This window comes from Globicephala melas, chromosome 14 (assembly GCF_963455315.2).
Source record: "Globicephala melas chromosome 14, mGloMel1.2, whole genome shotgun sequence".
Classification (NCBI taxonomy): Eukaryota; Metazoa; Chordata; class Mammalia; order Artiodactyla; family Delphinidae; genus Globicephala; species Globicephala melas.
The window spans coordinates 6,621,922-6,635,088 of record NC_083327.1 but is presented as its reverse complement, the minus strand read 5'-3'; the positions used below and the strand labels follow the sequence as shown (position 1 = coordinate 6,635,088).

Here is a 13,167-nt window from a genome sequence, read left to right as displayed (position 1 = left end):
TTGCGGAGCACAGGCTCCGGACGCGCAGGCTCAGCGGCCATGGCTCACGGGCCCAGCCACTCCGCGGCATGTGGGATCTTCCCGGACCGGGGCACGAACCCGCGTCCCCTGCATTAGCAGGTGGACCCTCAACCACTGTGCCACCAGGGAAGCCCTGTTGAGCAGATTTTCATGTGCGTCTTGGCCATCTGTATGTCTTTGGTGAAATGTCTATTTAGGTCTTCCGCCCATTGTTTAATTGGGTTGTTTGTGTTTTTGATATTGAGCTCTGTGAGCTCTTTGTGTATTTTGGAGATTAATCCTTTGTCCGTTGCTTCGTTTGCAAATATTCTCTCCCATTCTGAGGGTTGTCTTTTGGTCTTGTTTATGGTTTCCTTTGCTTTGCAAAAGCTTTGAAGTTTCATTAGGTCCCATTTGTTTTTTTTTTGTTTTTATTTCCATTTCTCTAGGAGCTGGGTCAAAAAGGAATTTGCTGTGACTTATGTCATAGAGTGTTCTGCCTATGTTTTCCTCGAAGAGTTTTATAGTGTCTGGTCTTACATTTAGGTCTTTAATCCATTTTGTGCTTATTTTTGTGTATGGTGTTAGGGAGTGTTCTAATTTCATTCTTTTACATGTAGCTGTCTGGTTTTCCCAGCACCACTTATTGAAGAGGCTGTCTTTTCTCCATTGTATATTCTTGCCTCCTTTATCAAAGGTAAAGTGACCATATGTGCATGGGTGTATCTCCAGGCTTTCTGTCCTGTTCCACTGATCTATATTTCTGTTTTTGTGCCAGTACCATACTCTCTTGCTTATTGTAGCTTTGTAGTATAGTCTGAAGTCAGGGAGCCTGATTCCTCCAGCTCCGCTTTTCTTTCTCAAGATTGCTTTGGCTCTTCAGGGTCTTTTGTGTTTCCATACAAATTGTGAAATTTTTTGCTCTAGTTCTGTGAAAAATGCCATTGGTAGTTTGATAGGGATTGCATGGAATCTGTAGATTGTTTTGGGTAGTATAGTCATTTTCACAATGTTGATTCTTCCAATTCAAGAGCATGGTATATCTCTCCATCATGTTGGTATCATGTTTAATTTCTTTCATCAGTGTCTTATAGTTTTTTGCATACAGGTCTTTTGTCTCCTTAGGTAGGTTTATTCCTAGGTATTTCATTCTTTTTGTTGCAGTGGTAACTGGGAGTGTTTCCTTAATTTCTCTTTCAGATTTTTTATCGTTAGTGTGTAGGAATGCCAGAGATTTCTGTGCATTAATTTTGTATCCTGCTACTTTACCTAATTCATTGATTAGTCCTGGTAGTTTTCTGGTAGCATCTTTAGGATTCTCTATGTATAGTATCATGTCATCTGCAAACAGTGACAGCTTTACTTCTTCTTTTCCCACGTGGATTCCTTTTATTTCTTTTTCTTCTCTGATTGCTTTGGCTAAAACTTCCAAAACTGTGTTCAGTAATAATGGTGAGAGTGGGCAACCTTGTCTTGTTCCTGATCTTAGTGGAAATGGTTTCAGTGTTTCATCATTGAGAACGATGTTGGCTGTGGGTTTGTCATATGTGGCCTTCATTATGTTGAGGTAAGTTCCCTCTGTGCCTACTTTCTGGAGGGTTTTTATCATCAGTGGGTGTTGAATTTTGTCGAAAGCTTTTTCTGCATCTATTGAGATTACCATATGGTTTTTATCCTTCATTTTGTTAATATGGTGTTTCATATTGATTGATTTGAGTATATTGAAGAATCCTTGCATTCCTGGGATAAACCCCACTTGATCATTGTGTATGATCCTTTAATGTGCTGTTGGATTCTGTTTGCTAGTATTTTGTTGAGGATTTTTGGCATCTATGTTCATCAGTGGTATTGGACTGGAGTTTTCTTTTTTTGTGACATCTTTGTCTGGCTTTGGTATCAGTGTGATGGTGGCCTTGTAGAATGAGCTTGGGAGTGTTCCTCCCTCTGCTATATTTTGGAAGAGTTTGAGAAGGATAAGTGTTAGCTCTCCTCTAAATGTTTGATAGAATTCGCCTGTGAAGCCATCTGGTCCTGGGCTTTTGTTTGCTGGAAGATTTTTAATCACAGTTTCAATTTCAGTGCTTGTGATTGGTCTGTTTATATTTTCTGTTTCTTCCTGGTTCAGTCTCGGAAGGTTGTGCTTTTCTGAGAATTTGTCCATTTCTTCCAGGTTGTCCATTGTATTGGCATATAGTTGCTTGTAATAATCTCTCATGATCTTTTGTATTTCTGCAGTGTCAGTTGTTACTTTTCCTTTTGCCTTTCTAATTCTGTTGATTTGAGTCTTCCTTTTTTCTTGATAAGTCTGGCTAATGGTTTATCAATTTTGTTTATCTTCTCAGAGAACCAGCTTTTAGTTTTATTGATCTTTGCTATTGTTTCCTTATTTCTTTTTCATTTATTTCTGATCTGATCTTTATGATTTCTTTCCTTCTGCTAACTTTGGTTTTTTTTTAATTCTTTCTCTAGTTGCTTTAGGTCTAAGGTTAGGTTGTTTATTTGAGATGTTTCTTGTTTCTTGAGGTAGGATTGTGTTGCTATAAACTTCCCTCTTAGAACTGCTTTTGCTACATCCCATAGGTTTTAGGTTTTCGTGTTTTCATTGTCATTTGTTTCTAGGTAGTTTTTAATTTCCTCTTTGATTTCTTCAGTGATCTCTTGGTTATGTAGTAGAGTATTGTTTAGCCTCCATGTGTTTGTATTTTTTACAGATTTCCTATAATTGATATCTAGTCTCAAAACGTTGTGGTCAGAAAAGATACTTGATATGATTTGAATTCTGTTAAATTTTCCAAGGCTTGATTTGTGACCCAAGATATGATCTATCCTGGAGAAATGTTCCGTGAGCACTTGAGCAGAAAGTGTGTTTTGTTGTTTTTGGATGGAATGTCCTATAAATATCAACTAGGTCCATCTTGTTTAATGTGTCATTTAAAGCTTGTGTTTCCTTATTTATTTTCATTTTTGTTGATCTGTCCATTGGTGAAAATGGGTGTTAAAGTCCCCTGTGATGAATGTGTTATTGTCGATTTCCCCTTTTATGGCTGTTAGCATTTGCCTTATGTATTGAGGTGCTCCTCTGTTGGGTTCAAGTATTTACAATTGTTATATCTTCTTCTTGGATTGATCCCTTGATCATTATGTAGTGTCCTTTTTTGTCTCTTGTAATGGTCTTTGTTTTAAAGTCTATTTTGTCTGATATGAGAATTGCTACTCCAGCTTTCTTTTGATTTCCATTTCCATGGAATATCTTTTTCTGTCTCTTCACTTTCAGTCTCTGTGTGTCCCTAGGTCTGAAGTGGGTCTCTTGTAGACAGCATATATATGGGTCTTGTTTTTGTATCCATTTAGCCAGTCTGTGTCTTTTGGTTGGATCATTTTATCCACTTAAATTTAAGGTAATTATCGATATGTATGTTCCCATTACCATTTTCTTAATTGTTTTGGGTTTGTTTTTGTAGGTCTTTCCCTTCTCTTGTGTTTTTTGTCTAGAGAAGTTCCTTTAGCATTTGTTGTAAAGCTGGTTTGGTGGTGCTGAATTCTCTTAGCTTTTGCTTGTCTGTAAAGGTTTTAATTTCTCTGTCAAATCTGAATGAGATCATTGCTGGATCGAGTAATCTTAGTTGTAGGTTTTTCCCTTTCATCACTTTAAATATGTCCTGCTAGTCCCTTCTGGCCTGCAGAGTTTCTGCTGAAAGATCAGCTGTTAAACTTATGGGTTATGTTATTTGGTTTTTTTCCCTTGCTGCTTTTAATATTTTTTCGTTGTATTTTATGCTTGATAGTTTGATTAATATGTGTCTTGGTGTGTTTTTCCTTGGATTTATCCTGTGTGGGACTCTGTGCGCTTCCTGGACTTGATTGACTGTTTCCTTTCCCATATTAGGGAAGTCTTCCAGTATAATCTCTTCAAATATTTTCTCAGTCCCTTTCTTTTCCTCTTCTTGTTCTGGGACCCCTGTAATTCAATTGTTGGTGCGTTTAATGTTGTCCCAGAGGTCTCTGAGACTCTACTTAATTCTTTTCATTCTTTTTTCTTTATTCTCCTCTGTGGTAGTTATTTCCACCATTTTTTCTTCCAGGTCACTTATCCGTTGTTTTGCCTCAGTTATTTTGTTATTGATTTCCTTGTAGAGAATTTTAAATTTCATTTATTGTGCTGTTCATCATTGTTTGCTCTTTAGGTTTTCTAGGTCCTTGTTCAACGTTTCTTGTATTTTCTCCATTCTCTTTCCAAGATTTTGGATTATCCTTTTTTTTTTTTTTGCTGTACGCGGGCCTCTCACTGTTGTGGCCTCTCCCGTTGCGGAGCACAGGCTCCGGACGCACAGGCTCAGCGGCCATGGCTCACGGGCCCAGCCGCTCCGCGGCATGTGGGATCTTCCCGGACCGGGGCATGAACCCGCGTCCCCTGCATCGGCAGGTGAACTCTCAACCACTGGGCCACCAGGGAAGCCCTGGATCATCTTTATTATCATTACTCTGAATTCTTTTTCAGGTAGGCTACCAATTTCCTCTTCATTGTTTGGTCTGGTGGGTTTTTACCTTGCTCCTTCATCTGCTGTGTGTTTCTCTGTGTTCTCATTTTGCTTAAGTTACTGTGTTTGGGGTCTCTTTTTCGCAGGCTGCAGGTTCGTAGTTCCTGTTTTGGGTGTCTGTCCCCAGTGGTTTAGGTTGGTTCAGTGGGTTGTGTAGGCTTCCTGGTGGAGGGGACTGGTGCCTGTGTTCTGATGGATGAGGCTGGATCTTGTCTTTCTGGTGGGCAGGACCGTGTCTGGTGGTGTGTTTTGGGGTGTCTGTGAACTTGAATATGATTTTAGGCAGCCTCTCTGCTAATGGGTGGGGTTGTGTTCCTGTCTTGCTAGCTGTTTGGCAGGGGGTGTGCAGTACTGGAGCTTGCTGGTCGTTGAGTGGAGCTGGGTCTTAGCGTTGAGATGGAGATCTCTGGGAGAGCTCTCGCCGATTGATATCACTTGGGGCTGGGAGGTCTCCAGTGCTCCAATACCTGGACTCGCCTGTCCCACCTCGGAGGCTCAGACCTGACACCCAGCCGGAGCACCGAGGCCCTGTCAGCCACACAGTAGTTCTGTGATCTTGGACCAGGCAGTGTAGCTCTCTGTGCCTCAGATTTCCTTTTGTGTAGCACCTCCTTACCCCAGAGGCCCAGTCAGGTGCGAGGGGAGGGCTGTCGCTCCCAGGCTCTGCAGGGAGGAAGCCCGTGAGGCTGAAGTAGAGCTTTAAACGAAGCAATTTCTCTGTTTGATGATAGTGGTAGCAGCATTTTTTTCCCCATTTACAGATATATTGATATAAGTCCAACTTGGCATTAGAACTGATCCGAAACACATAAAAATGTTAATTTAATTCCTTCTTTACAATTTAACATTTACAGGCTAAAGGAAGAAATCTTTCTGAAGGACACTGAGAAAGAACAGTCAGATAAGCAGAAGGTAGCTTAGAATGTGGTGTCAGGGGAAGAGAGACTTAGAGCAGTGCCAGGCTGAGGGGATGTTAAGCGTCTCTTCAGAATTGTGTCTTCCCCACTTCCTTCCTCCAGGTGTTGGTTCCTAGGAATTGGCTTTTCTGGATTTTCCTACCAGCAACATATGAGATTTTTGGTTGCTCTACATCCTCGTGTCTCTTTATAGTCAGGAGCTGCCCCAACCACTTTTTTGGTTTTGCTAGTTCTCGAACTTCCTTAAGTTCAACCGTAGAAGATGTATTCTTGTGTCTGTGCTGCTGTTATTCAGTTTAAGGTCTGAGGTTCATCCTCATCACATGCGTTCATAGTTTATTCTTTCTTATTGCTGTACAGTAGTCATTTGTGTGACTGTACCACTCAGTGTATCCGTTCACCTGTTGCTGGACATTTGGATCGATTCCAGTTTTTGATCACTGTTAGTAATGTTGCTATCAACTTTCTTGTTGTGAATCAGACCCGATATTGTTTAATTCTCACATATCTTTAGGAGGACCTGCTTGTGTGGCTGACACTTGACCAACACCTGGCCCTTGGATGTTCCCTAATGTTACTAATTGCTAAATGGTTCTGTATAGCTGAATGCGGCATGGAACCACACAGTCCAACTTGTTTAGCTTGTTTGTGTGCGTGATTTATGGTGACTACTTGCTTTCCTTCTCGGGGTCTGTATATGGTCATCATAGCTGGTCACTCAGGCAAATGTGCCTATATTCTAAGTCCCCAGTAAGAGCCCTGGACTCTGCAACTCAGGCAGGCTTCTCTGGTCAGAAGGACTTTGCATATGTCGCTGCACTTCATTGCTGGCGGAATAGAATTGTTCAGTCATATGGTAGGTATATGTTTAACTTGGTAAGAAACTACTGAACAGTTTTCTACAGTGTTATGCTGTTTTACACTCCCTCTAGCAAAGTAAGGGAATGTCTGTTGTTCTGCATTCTTGGTAGCACTTGGTATTGTCAGTTTAATTTTAGCCATCCTAGTGGGTCTGTAGTATCTCATTACAGGTTTAATTTGCATCTTCCTGATGACTAATGATGATGAGCACCTGTTAAAAGTGCTTATTGGCCATTTTGTATATCTTCTGTGATGAAGTATCTGTCTTTTGTCTACTTTTAAAAGTGGGTTATTTGTATTTTATTTATAGGAGTTAATTTTATACCTTGTTCTGCTAAATGAGTATCATGGTAACTTAGGCATTTGCAAGGTCATTGATCACACAAGTTCAGGAATACCAGGAGTGCTTATGAAATAGTCACTAGGCTCTTTGGCTGTGTGAAGGCCTAGGCCACCAAGTAGTAGACACAAATGATGTACTGAGGCTGAAGCCAAACCTTACTGCATCTGTCAGTTTATCGAAGTTTTTGGCATGTGGTTGTCAGCCCACTATACTCTGTTGTCCTAATTTAGGGTTTTTCCTCTTCTGTACAGATTATTTGATTATTTCAGTCATAATATTGGTACGGTGTTTAGGGTGATTTATAGTACTTTCCCTTTATGTTTAATTTTTTGAAGCTTTTAGAATACTTACTTTGGTTACTTCTTTCAGTACTTGTTTATTTCCACCAGCTCTTAGATTTGTAATAGAAATGTTAATACTGACTACTCTCTGGTTTGTAGTAGAAACACCAATATTCATTACCCTTAAAGATTTACTGTCATTATTAGTTTTTTATAATATTAAAAGATTGCATAAATTTCACTGAATATCTGTAGTGCCAAAATTCAGTATGCTGACAGTCATTTTGTGATTGGTCAGTATAAATTAACTCTGATTTTCCTGTCAGTTATTTAGGGCCCTGTTCTGAGGGGTTTTTTTTAACTGTGTTGCAGCTAGTGGGGGCTGTTTCGTAAGTGGCCTCCAGATAGATGGTGCTAGCAAGTATTTAGATCATGTTTAAAGACAATGTAACTCATACAGTCGTTCCTTCCAAGAGAGTAAGTAATTTGGGGTTTATTATACATTACTAACAAATACTTTTTTTTAAATAAAGGAGTATAATGATTATCATCCTGTGGTTGCTTTATATAATTATGTTGTCACTATTTTCCTTGAACTTATGTATATGCAAATAAATGTAAATACACAGAAGGTTTTAAGGCCAGGTTTCTTAGGTAGGTTTGTTAAGTCTCAAAAAGTTGCTTATGTTGTTTTTATTTTAAATACTGTATCGTTTGCTGTTCAAATTTTAAGTTCTGTATTGAATTAAAAGAAATATTTTGATTGACTACTGGTTGAAAGTATCTCAAATCTAATGTTATTTTAAAGCAGATAAATAGAAATTCATATTAGTTAACTTTGAATCTGGTTTTACTGTTCTTACTTTTTCTCTATCTTGATTTCTTATAAGATCAGTTTCATAACACTGCATATTTTAAACTTAGATTAGGGAAATTATTTGTGTCAAAAATTTAGCATCAATTATAGTTGTTTCTTTAACTTGAGTGACTGGCAAATGTGTCAGCTGTACTCAGTATTAAGGTGGAAGGAAGACAAAAGTTAAAGTTTATTTAAATGAGATGGTTCACAGAAAGTTCTTAACCACTGGTGAGTACATAGTGAGACCTGAGATGTTAGCTGCCACAATTTATCGGCACAATTACCATCATGATTATTGCTAAAAATTGCCCCATAGTTAACTTGAATTATGATTTGTTATGTTAATAGTGGTGTTGATTTCTTGGAATGGGGGTCAGAAAAGGCTGATTTTGGATATTACATATACGTATAGAGTTACGGTTCTAGGGATCAGATGGGGAGTGTGTGTGTGTGTGTGTGTGTGTGTGTGTGTGTGTACATATATGTATGAAACAGTTATTAAGTTCATGTGTTTTATTTTAACTCAGCTTATTTCTTTCCACAGCCTTATATTCTGTTATATTATTCTGTGTGTTCTTCTGGATCCCTTTTGTCTACTTCTACTATGAAGAAAAGGATGATGATGATACTGGTAAATGCACTGTGAGTAGCTTTAATTTAGAGATCTCAGTTTAGGGGGGAAAGATTATTTCCTTCTTTTTCAGAGAGTGATGTGACTTTGAATTTATTCTAGAGCAGTGTTGTCTAATAGAAATATAATGTAATCCACATGGGAAATTTTAAATTTTCTGGTAGCCACATGAAAATAAGTAGAAAGAGCAGTTGAAATTATTTCTCATGACACATTGTATTTAATGTACTATGTTGCAAGCATTATTATTGCAAATAGTCAAAAACTTGTTAGTAATGAGACATTACATTTTGTCACACTGTCTTTGAAATTTAGAGTGCATTTTACACTTACAGCACATGCCAGTTCCAGCCAGCCATATTCCAGGCGCTCAGGAACCACATGGGACTTGTGACTGTCGTTTTAGAGCAGTTCTAGAGCAGGGGTCAGCAGGCTTGTTTCTGTAAAAGGTCAGGTTGTAAATATCTTAGGCTTTGTAGGCCGTACAGACTCTTATCTCAGCCACTCAGCTCTGTGATCATAGTGTGAAAGTAGCCAGAGACAGGACTCAGCGAGTGTGATGTGAAGTAGGAGGGGGCTGCGTGTGACCCACAGGATGTAGTGTGCTGACCCCAGTTCTAGGGCATAAAGGAGGAACATTTGCAGACTGGTCTTACCAGTCCATGGTAACACCGATACAGGAACCTGATTAGTAGAGCACACGTGCACGCCCAAAACTGCAGATCAAGGTCACTTAAGTCTTGGTAGAAAAATCTTCACTAAAACATTAGCAGATAGAATTCAGGAGCATCTTAAAAGTACATTAATGCAGAATAACTGAGTTGGGCCTATCTCTAGGTTGCAGTGGTGGTTTAGAATCGGCACATCTGTTAGTAAATAGTAATTTAATAGGTCCTTGAAGAAATTGTATGTTGAAGCGTATTTGCGAAAATCGAACACTTTATTTCTGATTTCAGGGGAAAAAAGCAGCAGAAAAGGAATAAATTTCTTTTGTCTTTTTATTGAGTTATAGGAGTTTGTTTTATACCTTGTTTTTTTTTTTTGTATTTAAATACACAAATATATTTACTCAAAAGCCAGCATTATGCATAGCCCTGTTTATTAAAACCTTAAAGCATTTGCGTTAAGATCATGAGCAAAGTACTTCAACAGTATTTTAAATGATTCCCAGAGTGGTAATCAGTGCAATTTGTTAGAGAAAAAAAATACTATGCTGAAATATTTATAAAGAAAGTCGAATTATTGTTTGCAGATACTATGTAACTCTACATTTGAAAACCCAAGGTATGTAAGGTAAAGTGGCTGGTCACCAGTTTACTGTTGAAAACTGAATGAGATAAATGCTTTCTCTTCTCTTCTCTTCACTTCTTCTAAAGCACATCTTCCCCATCCCTTTTGGTTGACCCTCCTTACCTTTACTTTAGGTATTTGTGAATAAGAATTCATCATTTAAGCATAAAGTTAATTTCCTTTTTTTTTAATGATACCATCATCCCTCTCGTGACATTTATTTTATTTATTTATTTATTATTTTTTGGCCATGCCTTGTGGCATGTGGGATCTTATATAATAAGTATACATAAGTATATGTTTGTTTTATATATGATATATACATACAAACATATGTAAATTAAATATGTATTGTAATTATTACTTAACCCATTTTGGTGAATTGGGGTAGGGGCATTGTGGATTCTGAATGCTCCCTGTTTTGAGAAATATTTTATTAAATATTGTGGTAATTTTACTAAAGTAAATTAATTACTATTAATTCTCCCACTGGAGAATTAATTATGCTTTAGGTGTTCTGCTTTTCACAAGGTCTAACCATTGAAAAGATTTTAAAAATCTAGTGTAGTTTGATAGATACTTAAGATGTGATATATACATTGTTTTTCTTTAAATTTTAAGATTTCTTTTTCAACAAGGGGAGCTTTACACAGTTGAATATAAATGTGCATAGGATATGAAAGTGCTGTTACGCTATAGCTGAGAATATTTTATATTTTAAAAGTCTTACTAAACGGAATATTTTTTCTCCCTTGACATCTAGCAAATTAAAACGGCATTCAAGTATACTTTTGGATTTGCTGTGATTTGTGCACTACTTCTTTTAGTTGGGTAAGTCTTGATTTTTGTTTTCCTGAAAATGGAAATAGCATTATTTTAACAATAATAATAATAATAAGGACTCATTCATAAAAGTCTAGGACAGAAGATTAAGAGAATTTAAAAAAAAAGAACAAACTACCTTTTATATCACCAACAAACAGTAACCATAATTAACCCTTTTTTCTACAGTGTTCTGTCTAGACATTTTCTATGTGCTCAAATATGTGCGGAAAGCCCCTTCTCCCACATAACCTTCCATGTTGTAATTTTACACAAATGTGATTATATTTTATGGGATTCTTGGTAATCCAGTGGTTGACATCTCTTCAGTATAGTGAATGTATATCCATCAATGTTGTCTGTATTGCATTTCCTTCTTAGGATACAACAATTTATTTGATCTTCTAGTGATGACTACTTTGATTCTTATGATGTTAGCAGTTTTTCCATTTTTATAAACAACACTTTGATGAAAAATCCTTGTCTGGATATCTTTTCAGGTTTGATGCATCAGTCTTTAAATCTTTGAATTAAACTTTGTCAATGAGTTCGTTCTTAATTCTTCTTCCTTAAGTTTTTATAAAGTAATGGCAATAAAATTTTGCACATTTTTTATACATTTAAAGTTTTCTTTTTGGAGAACATTTGTCCCTGTTAATGGAAGACATTTATCTTTGTTAAAATAGATCTTGATAATTTTGTTTTTTATGTTAGGAAATATATGAGGTGCTAATAAGTTTTTTAAAGTTTCTGCTTGTAATTTGGTCTCAGAATTTTCAATAAGTAAAAAAAAATTGTCATATACAATTTGTGGTGGGAATAAAATTGGTCAGTAACTTTTTGTAGTTCCAGGAGTTCTTAGAATGCACATGTTCTATAGTCAAAGTATATTTTTAGGTCCCTTTCTTGCCTTGATGTGTCATGAAAAAGCGTACTTGCTGAAAGGACACATTTTAGTGGTTTTGCTATTTATTTTAGCTCTTAAATATATTTTTAAAAGTCTTTTTTGGCTTTTTAAATTAAGCCAGATATAGTTAGGTGAATTTGCTTTGTCAGTGTTCAGTTCCCTTATCTGTAAATCTAAATAGAGATCAGCAAACTTTTCTTAAAGGGTAGATAGTAAATATTTCAGGTTAGGGGTCCATGTGACACTGCTCAACTCTCTTCCTGTAGCTCTAATCACAGACAATACATAAACCAAAGGACGTGACTGAGTGCCAGTAAAACTTTACAAACACGGGTAGTCAATAGTTGGCCAGCTCCTGACTTGGAACATGACTGAGAACCGCCAGTAAAACCACAGATCTTTACAACAGCCAGAATATCTTTCCCAGACAAAAGGGTACCTGAAATTTCTTCTGAAATTTGTTGGTTCTTTGCATGGAAAATCATCTTCAGTCCTAGAGAGTTTACATTTTGTATGATTTTAATAAGCTTTAACTGATTGTCTACATGATATTTATTTATTTAGAAGCAGTATATTAAAAGTGAAGCAAACAGCTCCTTGCGAATCCACTAATAACGAGAAGTGACGGTTTGACCAGATATTTTGAACAATAAAATATTCACTTATTTTCCAAATACTTACTGTGTCCCAGATACTGTACAAGGCGCTGGGGAAACAGCGATTAATAGAAAAGACAGTTCCTTCTTCTCACGGGCCGTGCGCTCAGTAGGGGTTAGGGGAGCGGACGAAGGAAATAGCCTGTGTTGGGGGCGTGACATTTTCGGGGAAGGCGCTGCTGAGAAGGTGGGGCGAGAAGACGCTTGAAGGAGGTGCAGGAGCCGTGAACACATGTGGAGGGAAGAGCGTTGCAGTCAGAGCAAAAGCAGCTGGAAAGCCCCGAGGCAGGAGAGCGTCTGGCACGTTCGAGACAAAGTGAGGAAAGCAGGGCGGATGGAGTGGAGGGGCGGAGGCGGGAGTAGCTGAAGGTGCGGGTAGAGGGGCCAGAGCTGCCGAGCTGAGCGGGGCATCAGGGGCCGTTGCCGGGACTCTGGCCTTGATTCTCCAGGAGTGGGAAGCTGTTCTGGGGCTCTGGTCGTGGAGTGACATGATAGACATTTTGCAGAGATCTCCCGGTGGTGTTTTGAGGGTTGACTTTGCGGGGGGTAAGGCAGGAGACATGAGGTCTGCTCAGTAACCCAGGCAAGACAGGATGGCAGCAGCAGTGATTGGATCCTGCCTGTCTTCTGGAGAGAGAGCCGGCAGGATCTTCTGGTAGGTCAGGTACGGGGCGGGGGTACGAGAGAGAAGGGGATGGAGGATGCACCTGGAGTTAGCCCAGCTGCAGAGTCCGAGAGGCACTTCTCTTACTTTTGAAACCACCCGCAAGCTTTGGGGAGTTCCTAAAACCACCCTCAGCTTTGATAATTCTCTGGAGGGACTCACAGAACTCACCAAAAGCAGTTATATTCATGGTTACCATCTATTACAGGTAAAGAATACAGACTAAAATCAACCTTTTAAGACATGCATAGGACAGAGTCTGGGAAGATTCCAGATGTGAAGCGTGTGTTGTCCTCGGGACACATTCCCCTTCTGGCTTCCATGTATGACGACGTGCGTGGAGTACAGGTTTCCCCTGCCATCCAAAAGTAGACGGTTCCTTTGAAACCTTTCCTGAG

The 13,167-nt window shown here is 38.5% G+C and overlaps 1 protein-coding gene across 2 annotated transcripts in view; it reads left to right on the top strand.

The window, feature by feature from the left end:
- The window catches only part of LMBRD1 (LMBR1 domain containing 1), a 116,542-nt gene that overhangs the window by 30,857 nt on the left and 72,518 nt on the right, over positions 1-13,167 (top strand). For both annotated transcript variants that reach the window (XM_030859194.3, XM_060283770.2), the window contains exons 4-5: positions 8,344-8,441; positions 10,484-10,551. In XM_030859194.3, coding sequence (XP_030715054.1) covers positions 8,344-8,441; positions 10,484-10,551 — 166 coding nt within the window. The remainder of the gene's footprint in view (positions 1-8,343; positions 8,442-10,483; positions 10,552-13,167) is intronic.